General features: G+C 55.8%; 1 protein-coding gene across 3 annotated transcripts in view; it reads right to left on the bottom strand.

Annotated features, from left to right (window-relative positions):
• Positions 1–13,963, bottom strand: part of USO1 (USO1 vesicle transport factor) — a 28,319-nt gene that overhangs the window by 9,062 nt on the left and 5,294 nt on the right. Inside the window, exons 4-17 of one of the 3 annotated variants that reach the window (XM_032969186.2) lie at positions 13,523–13,599; positions 13,330–13,341; positions 10,503–10,624; positions 9,667–9,769; positions 9,179–9,234; positions 7,789–7,909; positions 7,045–7,223; positions 5,608–5,748; positions 5,372–5,460; positions 4,781–4,935; positions 3,953–4,158; positions 2,962–2,982; positions 637–747; positions 63–181 (exon numbers count right to left, since the gene is read on the bottom strand). In XM_032969186.2, coding sequence (XP_032825077.1) covers positions 63–181; positions 637–747; positions 2,962–2,982; positions 3,953–4,158; positions 4,781–4,935; positions 5,372–5,460; positions 5,608–5,748; positions 7,045–7,223; positions 7,789–7,909; positions 9,179–9,234; positions 9,667–9,769; positions 10,503–10,624; positions 13,330–13,341; positions 13,523–13,599 — 1,512 coding nt within the window. The remainder of the gene's footprint in view (positions 1–62; positions 182–636; positions 748–2,961; positions 2,983–3,952; positions 4,159–4,780; positions 4,936–5,371; positions 5,461–5,607; positions 5,749–7,044; positions 7,224–7,788; positions 7,910–9,178; positions 9,235–9,666; positions 9,770–10,502; positions 10,625–13,329; positions 13,342–13,522; positions 13,600–13,963) is intronic. The other 2 variants (XM_032969188.2, XM_032969187.2) reach the window with 2 other exon arrangements.

Below are 13,963 nucleotides of genomic sequence, written 5' to 3'. Positions count from 1 at the left end.
TCCATACTGTGAAACACTTAATGAGTCTTGAGGCTCGGTGAAGCCTTCCTGGGTAGCGGCACCTCGTGTGGCTGTCGAGCGAGTTGTCGTTGTAGAAGATGCAGATGCCGATGAGCAGCGCCGACAAGCCCTGCACCAGCTGCTCCTCCTCGCCCAGGTTCTCCGAGATCTGTCCCGTGAGCTGCAGCGAGCGCCGTCAAGGGCCAGTGCAAAGACCAGCAGCGCAACGACCGCGATGTGTCCAACTGTCTGTCTGCCCGTTTGTCTGTCTGCGTGCCTGTCTGTGTGTGCCTGCCCATCTGTCTGTGTACCTGCTTGTCTGTCTTTCTGTATTTGCCCTTGTGGAGCAGAGACGCCACGTCGGGGTTGAATCTACATTGGTGCAAGTCTATGCGGTGTCAATCTATAGAATCTATACTGGTGTGAATGTCGTGAATCTAGTGATCAAAACCTATATGATGTGAACATATAAAAACTACAGTGGTGTGAATATACAGTGGCATTGTGAACGTTTTATAATCTAGTGATTTTCAATCGATGCATGTACCGTGACAGTAAGATCATTCCAACGCCCAGCCGTAGTTTTTTTTTGTTTGACTAGAAGACTCCAACCCCTCCTCCCTGACGGCAGGATACGAAAGGCACGTTGGCGGGGTTGTGCAGGAAGTGCGTGACTGCGATGGGGCAGTCCGTGAGCCACGTGCAGAGCAGGATGAGCAGGCCCACGCGCGTCTGCACCTTGTTGCCCTGCACGAGCGGAGCACACACGCACACAGGACACCGCCTCTCTGAAGTACCGCCCCCTTCACCAACGCGGGGCGCACACCATCGGCCGTCGCCATTGGAGCCAGCAAGGGCGCCAGCGTGATCCATCAAGCATCCAACTGGGCAACCCGCCAAGCGGCCAGACGATGGATCAGGCCAAATATCCAGCCGACTATCTAGCCAATAACCGGGTTGAGCATACTGCTAAAAATGCAGACATCAATCCAGTTAAATATCTGGTCGAACAGTCGGCCATATATCTGACCGACAATTTGGCCAATTATCCAGATGACAATACGGACAAATATCTGCGCGGATATCCGAGCAATAACCTGGCCGAGCGTCCCACAAAAAAAACTCTGGCCAAACAATCTGGCTTCACGTCTGCTCGAAATATCCGGCCAAATATCTGCCCGAGCATCCAGCTGAGGCGCCTGGCCAAAAAATCCGGACGAACATCCGGCAGACGGAGCACCCGTGCGAGCGAGCGAACGTCCGAAGGAGAACGCGGCCGGACATCTGTCCGCGTATCCGGCAGAGCAGCCTTGCCCAAACATCCCGGCGATCATCGTGCCGAGAGCGGTGGACTCGAGCACTGCAGCGAACGGCACTCGCTCCATACACGCAGCCCCCCCCCCCACCCCCGCCTCACCTACCACGCCCCCACTACCCCGCTCCCCCATTCCCACCACCACCATCCCCTGCCAACCACTGCCAAACCCGCACAGCCAACACGGGCTCTCTCGCGGCGCTTACAGGTGCACGGACCTACGTTTGCTCGCTCGCACTGGAGGGCAAGTTGTACCACTTTACGGTGGGGGGTCACCCAGTCGTGCGCACTGCGAGATGTTAGTGAACGATTTAACACTCGTCTCCATTCAATGGTTAAAACACACGCTCCATGCGCCTGACGATTGGCAAAGACATCCCCACTGGACGTACAGAGCGATGATTAACATTGAGATAGAGCTATTGTGCTTGTGTGCTGTGTGCATAGGTGTGCATCCCAGAGAAATAACAATAGCTTACAGGCACCACCCTAGGTGAACTCAGCCCTAAATGAGTACCTGGGTGCAGTGTGTAAACACTCGTGTGTATAGATCTGCACTTTGTAGAAAAAGGCCACCGGGCGTGGTGCTGGCCACCAACCCCCTTTCCGTGTGCCACACCGATGATCTTCATCGGTGCTCAATAACGGCACCTGTCCCCAACAGCTTGTTAGAGGCCATGCAGGGGCACCTTTGTCTGTGTCCCATTCAAATTTGCGCTGTCAACATCACGCGGGAGGAGGTTACCAATAATCGGTCGCGTGCAGCACGTAACAACTCGATCTGTGTTTGAACGGAGGAGACTGGGGAGCAGTGACAGCCGCTCCAAGCCGCACCGGGGCTGAGGTGGTAACCAATCAATTAAACATCACGGCAGGCTGTGCAGAGCATGGGTGCAGAGTGAGGGCAGTGGCGTGAGACACGATTAGAAGAAACCGCAAACGCCAACACAAACTCCGACACAAGCCCTGGGACACAGTTGTTAGGACAACAAAGTTGTTAGGCACACCCCCAACTCCGTCTCCGCAGGCACCCACCCGCAACCCACACGCAGACAGCAATCGGGGCCCAACGGCGCTGGCGTTGGGACACCCCCACCGCCTAAAGACGTGAAAACTACGGCACCCATCTCGCCAATAAAAAAAGGGGCTTTGTCCTGTCCGGCGTGAACACGGATGTTAAGGTGTCCAAACACCAAATAGACGCCAATGACACGGCACCATGTCTGCATAACCACACACACACTTGTGGTAGGGAAACAACGCAAACAAATATGCTTTTATAGAGTATGCACCGTCCTTGAAACTCATTGGCCTGCACGAAACAGCCTCCTTTTGCGGAAATGTTTCACCAGTGCTAAAGAAAAGACCACCAAAAGGCGAACCAGTGCAAGGACAATGCAACCACAAAAGCATTAATAGCCCCGGTTTAGCGGTAATAGGACATGAAGACGTTATTGGTAAAAACCCACAGCAATGACACAGGCTCATAGGTAAGCCACAGGTGAGCCACAGGTGAGCAGACGACGTGAGTTAAACAGGAAAAGGGGGTTAGTCGATGGGAGGGGTTGGCGAGGGGGGGGTGGGAAATTAGGTGCCTCCGGCGCCCCCTGTGGTGGAGGTGGGGGTAGGACGCGAGCCACACTTACCCGTCTCACCAGCTTGTCGCCCTGTTTCCGTAACGGGCACACGGGGAGGAGGAAGGGAGCAGAGTGGGGTGAGATACAGGTAGGAGAGCGGTGGTGCGGGGAGTGGGGGGGCGGGAGGGGGCCCGTAAGCACTGACGTTAGGGTCGTGCAGGTCGTCTCAGATGGCCGCCCCCCCCCACCCCCCACCAACGCTGGAGCGCATCGTAGAGAGGACAAAACATGCAGGCGGTTCTTTAGTCGTTCACCCGCACCGCAAGCGTCTTAGCAACACCAATCGGGTACCAGTGGGTGATATCTCCGGCATGGCAGCGGCGAAGCGTTTCTAATTGCCTTGCCCGTGCTGAGTCACTGCTGTCGCCACACGGACGCCTTGCAGTGCCCCAAGCGACTGGGGGTGTGCGCGTTGAGGTGCAGCTGCCCGCGCTGCATTGCGACCCGGCCAGGTGGCTCAATGGTGGAGCTAGCGGCTCGTAATGGGGAAGTTGTGAGTTCGAATCCGGGTTGTGAGGGTTGACTCGACCCATCATCCCGCACTCCGGGCAGGGGGAGGGGGGTGATAAAATTAATACCACTTTGCATGGAAGTCAACAGTGATTTTGCTGTGGATAAACTCGGCCATGCCTTGGGAATGTGCAATTACCACCAATGGCTGAGGGCTGCTGGAAACAGGAGATGAGCGACAATTCCTCAATGGCAATTTGCGCAGAAATTCACTCGACAATGACATTTATCCATCCGCGAGTCAAGACAATGCTCCCCCCCCCCCCACCCCACCTCGCCTAGTGTACAGCCTCCATATAAAAGACAGAGGTGCAGCCCCTGCAATTGCTTGCTGACAAATGCTGACAAATAAGGGCCTCGCACAATAGGCAGCTCGAGGGGGGAGCCCCTCTAGAGGGTACTTGGCCTCTCCTTCCACGCCGGGCCAAGAGGTGGGAGCGCCCACACGCCTCGTTTACTCGTGGGCGGTGAAGTTGTTTGCGGCGAGCACCTGCGACAGGATGCTGGTGCACTGCTGCAGGAGCGACACGGGCGGGTTGCCCAGCGACGTGGCGAGCTGCACGCGCAGCAGCTGCTCCTTCTGGGCGGCGTTGCCGATGAGGGCGTGCGCCAGCGCCACGGCGGCGCACCAGTTGGAGAGAGCGTCGCCCGAGAACAGCCCCCCGCACAGCAGCTGTCCCGCAGAGATGGCGCTGGCTGTGCCAGCACGCACGCGCAAACACACGCACCCACGCACCCTGGTCAACATCATCGCCGCCGCCATCATCATCATAAGCACCACCACCACAATCACTATCACACACACGATACACTACACCAACATCACTACCACCACCAATACTACCGCTATCACGCAATACTTTCACAGTGGTGATTATAATCACTATCGCTATCATCATCATCATCATTATTGACACACCAAGACAACTGTTCTTACACACCCCTATCCCCTATCAACGTGATCACTCCCACCACCACCACCACGATAACCTTTTTCATCATCATAATCTTCATCACCTCGTATCGTGTATAAAACATCAGCGCTTGTGGGACAAAGGTGGCTGGCCGTGGTGCTGTCCACACCGCCCCTTCGTTGCGCAATGTCCGCCTTAACAGGCGCTCGCTAAGAGCGCATGCCTCAACAGCAGGTGTGGGGGCAGGGTTGGTTAGATAGGGGGTGAGGTTGGTGAGATGAGGGTGGTTTTGGTGAAACCGGCGAGGGTGAGCGGTTAGGAGGATTGCGTGGGGGTTGGCGTTGGTGGTCGTCCCCCCCTCCATGGACTGTGCGCATCGTGTGGGGGTGGGCGTGGGGCGGCACCGTCGATGGTGGAGGGGAGCAGCGTGGCAACGATCTGGCCCTGCCCCCCGGGGTTGCGGTAGAGGAAGCTCTGGAAGCAGTAGAGCACGGCGCAGCGCAGCACAAACGGCTGCCGCTCATTCACCATCGACATGAGCAGCACCACCAGCGCCGGCCTGCACGCCACCCCCACGGGCAACCACGGCGCACGGTCACAACAATCACAACTACCAATCGCACACCGCAAGTGTGTTTTTTTTTTTTGCCACAAGTACTCTGTGTGATTAATGCAAAAAGGTATCTATTTGGCGTTTGAATATTTTAACACCAGAAAGGGCGAAACCTATTGTTATTTTTCATACTTTGATACTGGCAAGAAGGTCCCACAGACAGAACCTACTGCGACGGTACAAACCACAAGAACCAATCGTGCACACGCCACAATCAACCACAAATGATGCACAAGCGCAACAACAAAGCACCACCGTTAACAACCGCAGACCCCCCCCCCCCCCCCCGCGAACATGTAAAATACCCCACACACACACACGAAGGGGGCGGGGGGTGGCAGGGTGGGGAGAGGGAACCAAGGTGGGGGTGGGCGGCAAGCACCTCGGCGGCGTGGAGGGAGCGCTGACCGCCGAAAAGTACTCCTGGTTCGTCTGGCACCCTCGGATCACCTCCGACACCGTGTTGATCGTCTGAGACAACAGCGCGCAACACGGACACACGCGTCAGCGAGCGCACGCGTCCTCCACAGCGGTCCGCGTGGAGTGTCGGGTGACGGGACGAGACACCGGGCGCCGGGGACGCGGTGCGATGGGGAGGCTGCCTCCGGGGGCCCTTGCCTCGGTTAGTATGTCCGCCGGGACGCCGGTGGCCATGAGGATGGCGCACAGCTGCTGGAGGAGGCCGCACTGGAACATGGCCTTCTGGCACGCCGCCACGGCGCCCGCCGGATTCGCCGGAGACACCAGCGTCCGCACAAGCTGCGGTCGTGGGGCGGGACGGGTGCGGGGGGATGAGGGGCGGTGGCGGCACATGGAGACACACGCAGTGTTACCCGTGCACGCGCGGTTAGACAAAGATCCCCCCTATAGCCTAAACAGACTGTTGGGGCAAGTGCTGTTAGCGAGCACCGATTCTATTCAATTTTGGTTTTATAAAGCGCCTTTCACCAAGGCGCTTGACAATGCTTGCCGACTACAGGACAAAATGGCTAGATAAGGGGATGGGGAGGATCGGGTAGTGGCGAGGGAGGAGGCAGCGAGGTGGAGGCTGCGGCAGTGGAGGGGCGTTAGGCGGTGCTGGTAGGGGTGGCGGAAAAAGGAAGGGGAAAGGCGGAGTAGAGAAAACAGATAGGACCCGAGGGTGGTGGGTATAAGAGGAGAGCGAAAGGGAGAGTCGGATGTGGAGAGGGAGTTTGTTCCAGAGTAAGGGGGCAAACAGAGGTAAGGAGCGAAAGCGAGATTGGGCGCAGGGAGGAGAGAACAGCCAAAAAATGAAGGCCGGCATGGTACACAAACACACAAATAAACACACTCACAACATTCGTCAGAAAACATGCCTTATTACCACCATTATTAATATTGTTATGCTTGATCACCCCGGAAAGCCTCACTAAGCGTAAAGACCCTTTTGGCAGCAGGGTACCGCCAAGTATTTCGCAGTAGGGGGCGCTGTAATTTGATGAAAACTCACACAGCAGATAAATGACTCAATTTGAAATACCCGGGGTAAAATCGCCCCCCCCCCTCCTGGCAGCAGGCAAATGCCCACTCGCAGGCCGGTGCCGAGAGATCCTTGCGCTGCACAGGGAGAGCTGCCGCTGGGGGTGCCCTTCGAACGTTGTAGACGCGATGCATTTGCCGAGGCATTTAAGCAAGAGCCGTACCGGGGCGAGGCTTTCCTGGGTAAAACGAGCACGCACTGTTATAAACGCGGTTTCCGAGCGGTTGACGACAAACTACTTTTCTTGAGCCACGTGGCTGGGCAGTATGATACAGTACGCTGAACGATACAGCGCGTGGAGTGATACAGTACTCGGCGACGCACCCTCGTTCTTTCTACCGCCGTGGGATGACCGACTTTAGGCCGATTTGAAAGCGCTAACGTGATTCAGTAACTCGGCATATCGCTCGCTTAAACGCGGTTTTTCGCTTTGCGCGCCAACTTTCAGGGACGCATCGAGCGTGTAAAAAAAACGAGGAATTCTTGTATTTGCTCCCGGCGATTCAAAACGGCCCCCGGGGGCGGCCACGTGCGTGCCCACCGCTGGCGCCGACCTGCAGCATGAGGTGCAGGTTGGTGACCTTCTGCGCCGACCAGCCAGCGCTCTCCTCGGTCACCTCGAACCAGGGTTTCATGCGCTGCACGTAGGAGCCCTCCTTGAAGAAGTTCTGGTTGGAGTTGTTGTTCTTGAGAAGGTTCTGCAGGAGCAGCAGGCAGTCCTCCACCACGATCCCTGCCGACCCCGGCACAAACCACGGCACTCTCACAGGCGCGAAAACGCCCATGAAGCAAGCGACAAACCGGCACTTCTCGCGGCAGCGATGGACAAAGTTAATGTTTTTGTTGTTGTTGTTGTTGGAACAAAACAAGAGCTCGGTACAGCGCGCCGCACAGCTCACTCAACCAGGCGTCACAATTTACGGAGGACAGTCCCAACGCAACTGAACCATATACAAGAGGGGGGGGGGGTCAAAGGTGAGACAAACCGAGCCAACTGCCACAGCCAAGTGGGGACATCCTGTCGGGGAGAGGATGAAAATTTAAATGGAGGGAGGAGGGGGGGGGAACTGGGGAAGCAGGAGAACAACCAACCTAATGAGGGAAACCTGGGGAAGGAGTGGAATAGGGGAGGGGGGGGGGGGAAGGGGGGAGGCAGCGGGGGACACAGAGTCATTACGTGTCTCGACGTTGAGCAAGGTCACCACGTCGCCTGCCCACGTCTCGCCCCACGTGCGTCTCGACAGGCGACTGTGCCCGCTGGGGAGGCGCATCAGAGCGGCAGTGGCGGCGGCGGTTACCTCCGTCGCTGTGCCCCTCCTCGGAGACGATGTCGAGCAGCCTCTCGAAGGCGTTCTCGAAGGCCACGATCTTCTGGATCGCCGCGTTCCCCTTGGTCAGCTGCTGCAGCAGCAGCAGCCCCTGCGCACCGCGGTACACGGCAAACGTTCGTGTTCGCGGCGACCAGCACGGCTCCCCACGCCAGGGTGGCTCCTCCATGCACAGCAGCTGTGTGTTCCCTCTGCCCCCCACACAATAGCAGCAGCGTGCTGTGTGTTCCCTCTGCCCCCCACACAATAGCAGCAGCGTTCTGTGTGTTTCCTCTGCCCCCCACACTATAGCAGCAGCGTGCTGTGTGTTCCCTCTGCCCCCCACACTATAGCAGCAGCGTGCTGTGTGTTCCCTCTGCCCCCCACACTATAGCAGCAGCGTGCTGTGTGTTCCCTCTGCCCCCCACACTATAGCAGCAGCGTGCTGTGTGTTCCCTCTGCCCCCCACACAATAGCAGCAGCGTGCTGTGTGTTCCCTCTGCCCCCCACACAATAGCAGCAGCGTGCTGTGTGTTCCCTCTGCCCCCCACACAATAGCAGCAGCGTGCTGTGTGTTCCCTTTGCCCCCCACTCAATAGCAGCAGCGTGCTGTGTGTTCCCTCTGCCCCCCACACAATAGCAGCAGCGTGCTGTGTGTTCCCTTTGCCCCCCACTCAATAGCAGCAGCGTGCTGTGTGTTCCCTTTGCCCCCCACTCAATAGCAGCAGCGTGCTGTGTGTTCCCTCTGCCCCCCACACTATAGCAGCAGCGTGCTGTGTGTTCCCTCTGCCCCCCACACTATAGCAGCAGCGTGCTGTGTGTTCCATCTGCCCCCCACACAATAGCAGCAGCGTGCTGTGTGTTCCATCTGCCCCCCACACAATAGCAGCAGCATGCTGTGTGTTCCCTCTGCCCCCCACACTATAGCAGCAGCGTGCTGTGTGTTCCATCTGCCCCCCACACAATAGCAGCAGCATGCTGTGTGTTCCCTCTGCCCCCCACACAATAGCAGCAGCGTGCTGTGTGTTCCCTCTGCCCCCCACACAATAGCAGCAGCGTGCTGTGTGTTCCCTCTGCCCCCCACACAATAGCAGCAGCGTGCTGTGTTCCATCTGCCCCCCACACTATAGCAGCAGCGTGCTGTGTGTTCCCTCTGCCCCCCACACTATAGCAGCGGCGTGCTGTGTGTTCCCTCTGCCCCCCACACAATAGCAGCAGCGTGCTGTGTGTTCCCTCTGCCCCCCACACTATAGCAGCAGCGTGCTGTGTGTTCCCTCTGCCCCCCACACTATAGCAGCAGCGTGCTGTTTGTTCCCTCTGCCCCCCACACCACACCGTGCTGTGTCAACCCGCCACCCCCCCCGACCCCGATGCCACTCACGTCATTTCGGATCACCTCCCTGGTGTCCACCAGCAGGTCCATCATGCGCGACACTCCTGCGGGGGTGGCGGGAAGGGGACAAAGGGGCCAGTGAGGGCAGCTACGACAACAACAGTGGGGGGCCCCACAAGGGACGACACGGGACGCGGAGGGTCGACCGTGACAGCGTCGTCCGTCACGGCCGGCACCGCTTCCGTCGGCAAACACCACCCCCCACCGCCCCCGTGTTTCCACGCGACGGCTGGCCCATGCGGCCACACGCGACCAGCTGAGAACTCAAAGAGACTAGGATGAGTCTCATTTGCAAGAGTGGGTGGGTGATTCAAAGAGTGAGTTAAGCGAGGAAGGTGGTCGTGGGAGAGGACTGGGTGGTACAGAGCTCGAGTAAGGATGGGTTGGGGTAGGGTGAGTCGGGCTAGAAAAGGTTAGGTAAAGATGGGTCAGGGTGACACAGGGCAGGGTGGGGACGAGGATCGGTAGAGGCTGACCTGTGGGCGTGACAAGGATGATCTGGTGCACGGCCGGTCCTCGGTTCTTCAAGAGTACCGTGAGCAGCTTCACAGTCGCCCATCGCACGGGGAACTCAAACTCCTGTGGGCGAAACACACACACACATTAACACACACACTTATTCACAAAAAAAGACAAAGATCCCCCGTATAGCCTTAGACTGTAGGGGCAAGTGCTGTTAGCGAGCACCTATGAAGACCAGAACGGTACACGAGGGGGTGGGTGGCCGGCACCATGCCTGACCACCTGTCTCCCCAGTGGCGATGTTTACACACCGCAACAGGTACTCATTTCAGGCTGAGTCGACCTAGGGGAGGCCCAGGACCGGTTCAGATAATCGTCACTGATGTTGGCCGTGAGCGGGAATCGAACCCGGGTTACCGGGTTCATAGCGCAGGGCGCTAACCACTACACTACCGCACCGCACCACACACGATCACACACACGCGGCCTCCTGCCCAGTCGCCAGCTGAAAGGGACGCGACTACGAACGTTGATCACATTCGATCGAGTGACATCGTCGTGAAGGGATCACATGGAGTGAAATCACGTGCTGTGACATGGTGGTGGTGGTGCAACATCGCATCAGAGCGGTACCGTGGAGTGACATCACGTGAAGCCAATAGCTGTATTATATTTTTGTTATCCTTCCCGCGCATCTCCGATGAGCACGGTTGGCTACTTATGGTGCAAAAGAAGTTTAACATAAATATGTACATACGGGGAGGCGGGGGGAGTCAGTGCAGTGACACTGCACAGAGCGTGTCGCTCGTTCGTGCGCGTGTACGTTCGACGGGGTCGAGACTCGGGATACCTCGAGGAAGGAGAGCAGCAGCGACACGTTCTCCTGCTTCTGGATGATGACGTCGGTGAACTGGGCGCCCAGGTCCTCCTCTGCGGCCGTCTTCTGCTGCTGCTGCTGGTGGTGCTGTTCCTCTGCGGAGGGGGAGGTCACGGTGCGTGTCGCGGTGACAACCGCATGGGACAAGCGAATGTTATGACCTCGCACCATTAAACGATTAAAACTATTAAACTATTTTTTTTATCTACCAGGTAAGGCCCACTGAGCTATAAAGCTGTTTTTTAAAAGTGAACTGGCCACAAATGACAGCTCAATACTCTAAAACGCACATTGATTCTAAAAGTGGAGGGAAAAACCAGAGGAACCGGTGAAAAATCCATGTGACCACGGGGAGAGAGACATGCAAAACTCCAAATATACAGGCGGCAGGGTCGGGATCGAACCCATGACCTCCTACAAACCAGACAAGGTAGTTAACATTTCACCACCGCGGTGAGATGTTAAGCCCAGACGCGCCCTATAACGCCCACACACGTGCAAGGGCAGCTCTTATCTCGGAGTACGGAGTTAGACTGATGGCCTTAATCTAAGTTGTCTTGTGGTTGTTGTTGTTGTTTGACTTGCATCCCACTGGGATTTTTGCACACAGCGTTGGTGTACAGTGCTCTTTCTGGAATATGTTGCTGTTTTTTCCTGGATTTTCTGTTTGCACAGTCACAGTCACTTAAAGGATGTTTTCTTGTTCATGTTTTTGTTTTTTGTTTGTTGCAGTTGCACCCGATTCAAGAGCCGAACGGCTCACAGGGCTATACCAAATAAATGAAACTGAAAAACTTAAACTGTGCACCTGGGCTCATTAGTGGTCGGAACGTGACTGTTCAACGTCCCAGTGTCAAACTTGTTCACTCTGCAAGTGGCCCACGGCAGCTGCCGTTCCCCCTCTGCGGAAACGCCGCAGTGCAGTATATAGTACTGTATCGTATATGGTACTGTCTCGCATGTAAGGCAAGCGGACGTATTTCTTTTGTTATTTATAATTTCTTTGAGTTGACCACGTGATTTTGTTATTTGTTTATTTATTGTAAAGCGGCTTGATGTGCTCTGCACGAAGACGACTACATGAAAGCCAAGTGCTTTGTTCAGATTGTTTATTGTATTGTTTCTTTTGTTGTGTTTGTATTGTTTTAATGGTTTATGTTATTTGTATTGTAGTTGATTGTATCGTTGGTTATTGTTCATATTGTGGTCAATTTATTGCTTCTATTGTTCGTGCATATTCGTTCGTTGTTTGTTTTGCTGTTTATTGTTTAATGTTTTACGACAACCTCAGATCATAAGACGCACCTTTTCACCCTGTATTTTAAGATAAAAGTTTGGGGGAAGGGCGAGTTTGTTTTAAAATCCAGTAGCTGCATGTGTGTCACAGTATGTGTGTCACTAGGTTTGTGGGGAGCGGTGGTGTAGTGGTTAGAGCGCACACCGCGCTAAGTACCCGGGAACCGAGATCGATTCCAGCTTGCGACGATTATCTGAACCTATCCTGGGCCTCCACTAGGTCGACTCAGCCTCAAATTAGTAGCTGGTGCGGTGTGTTATCATCGTCACTGGGGAGACAAAGGCGATCGGGCGTGATTCTGGCCACCCGCCCCCTCGTGTGCCGTGGCAGCCTTCATAGGTGCTCGCTAACAGCGTTTGATACAACAGTCCATTAAGGCTAAACAGGGGGTCCTTTGGCTTCGTGACTCAGTTTGTGTAACTATATTGACACCAGGCATCAGTGTGGGGTGCGTCTCACTGTCTGGAGCATCTTATAACCCGAAGAGTAATATTTTTTACAATAATAACGTAACGTTCTATTCTTACAGAGTGCCATTCGTGCACACTGCAGGAACAAATTCGTGACGTGCGCAGCCATCACACGAAGGCGTGCGCGGGAAAACCGCAGCCACAACTGGCGCTGCCAAAAAATGTTCCCCTAAGCTCTGTGGTCCTACATCAGGACGTTTGGGCCGACTCCACTTTCAAAACGAGCGTTTATAACCTTCGATGCAACTACCAGATAAGAGCCGACCCGCACGTTGGGGCCGCACCGCCTCTCGTACCCGGCACCCTCACACCGCCCAGCGGCGACAAGCGGTGATTCGCGCACGGCATTCAGACCGCCGCACCATACGCAATCCCCCGGCAGCACTCGAGTCACAACACCACCACCCAACCCGAGCTCCCCACCAACCTCTTCCTCCAATGCATTACGATGACAAAATATACGTGGAATTTTAGGCAGGATTGTGACAACAATGCCTTTTACCTTTGTCAATTACGTTTAAAATGCAAGGTAGCAGCCCTGCTATTGCTTGCTCACGCAAAAGGGGTTCTAGATAGCCCCTCCAGAGGGTACTTTGGCCTACTCTTCCACCATGGCCAGTAACCTGCTCATTGACCTGCTGTGGTGTGCCCATGCTTGCTGCTGGGTGGACAGAGGCGGGTACGATTTAAGAAACTTGCCACCGTTGTTTGACTGCCGCGCTGGTGGGAATCAAATCGGCGACCAGCGTGAAAAGCCATTATTACACCACAGCAGCACCACCACGTGTGCGGTGTTATCAACGTCGTGGGCAGCAGCGCCGTTCTGCGTGCTCGAGTGAAATTTATCCCAAAACGAAGCCATCCGAGAGGTTAAACAGAGCCTTAAATCCATCCGTTAAGGTCCCGCGTGCGCAGCCGATAAAGAGTTAGAGGCATTCCAAGTATCGCGGGGGCACGCAGCAACACCACGTGTGTTAGTGCGGCATGCAGGCAAGCCTCCTCCCACAAGCGGGCGTAACGTCACATCGTTTACCTTCTGCGTCCTCTGACATCCGGCGAATGCAAGGGGGGACACAGAGAAGAGAGCATGAACGGAACACACGGGCCACCGTCAGCCGGCTTCGCACGCCACTCCCCGCAACTCAACTCAACGACGACGGCGGCAGCGGCGGCAGCAGAAACGGTGAAAGGGCGTGGGGGACAGCGGCGCTGTGAGCGCAAATTACCTTCTTCCTCACCCACGTCGTTCGAGACGATGTTGCACAGCGTGTCCAACGCGAAGGCCGTGATCTCCGCGTCGGACCTGAGTGACGAGAGACATGTGGATAGTAAGAGAGACCATGGCCAGCTGCGTCTGTTATGTCATCGTCATAAAACCAGAATTTACAAAATGACATCCCGTTAACCATTTAGCGTATTGGGAACCGTTTACCAGTTCCTAAAATCAGGAACCGGTCACCGTTTAAAGTGAAGTGCGAGTAACGAGAGCACTGATTGCTCGTGTGAACGTACAAACGGCACAGTGGCCCGAGACACCACGTGGTTCATTTGCCCTCGCCTCTCAGTTCGAAAGGTGAAGGTGAAACCCTGCACTGGGGATATTTTACTCTTGGCTATGTGGGCACCTAATCTGGCCCAGCTTCCTATGGCCACGTCTTCATCGATCC

The sequence above is a fragment of the Petromyzon marinus genome, chromosome 41 (genome assembly GCF_048934315.1).
Source record: "Petromyzon marinus isolate PM22_M1 ecotype Great Lakes invasive population chromosome 41, UKy_Petmar_22M1.pri1.0, whole genome shotgun sequence".
Classification (NCBI taxonomy): domain Eukaryota; kingdom Metazoa; phylum Chordata; class Hyperoartia; order Petromyzontiformes; family Petromyzontidae; genus Petromyzon; species Petromyzon marinus.
Note: the sequence above shows the minus strand (reverse complement) of the source record. Positions and strands in the feature narration are given on the sequence as shown.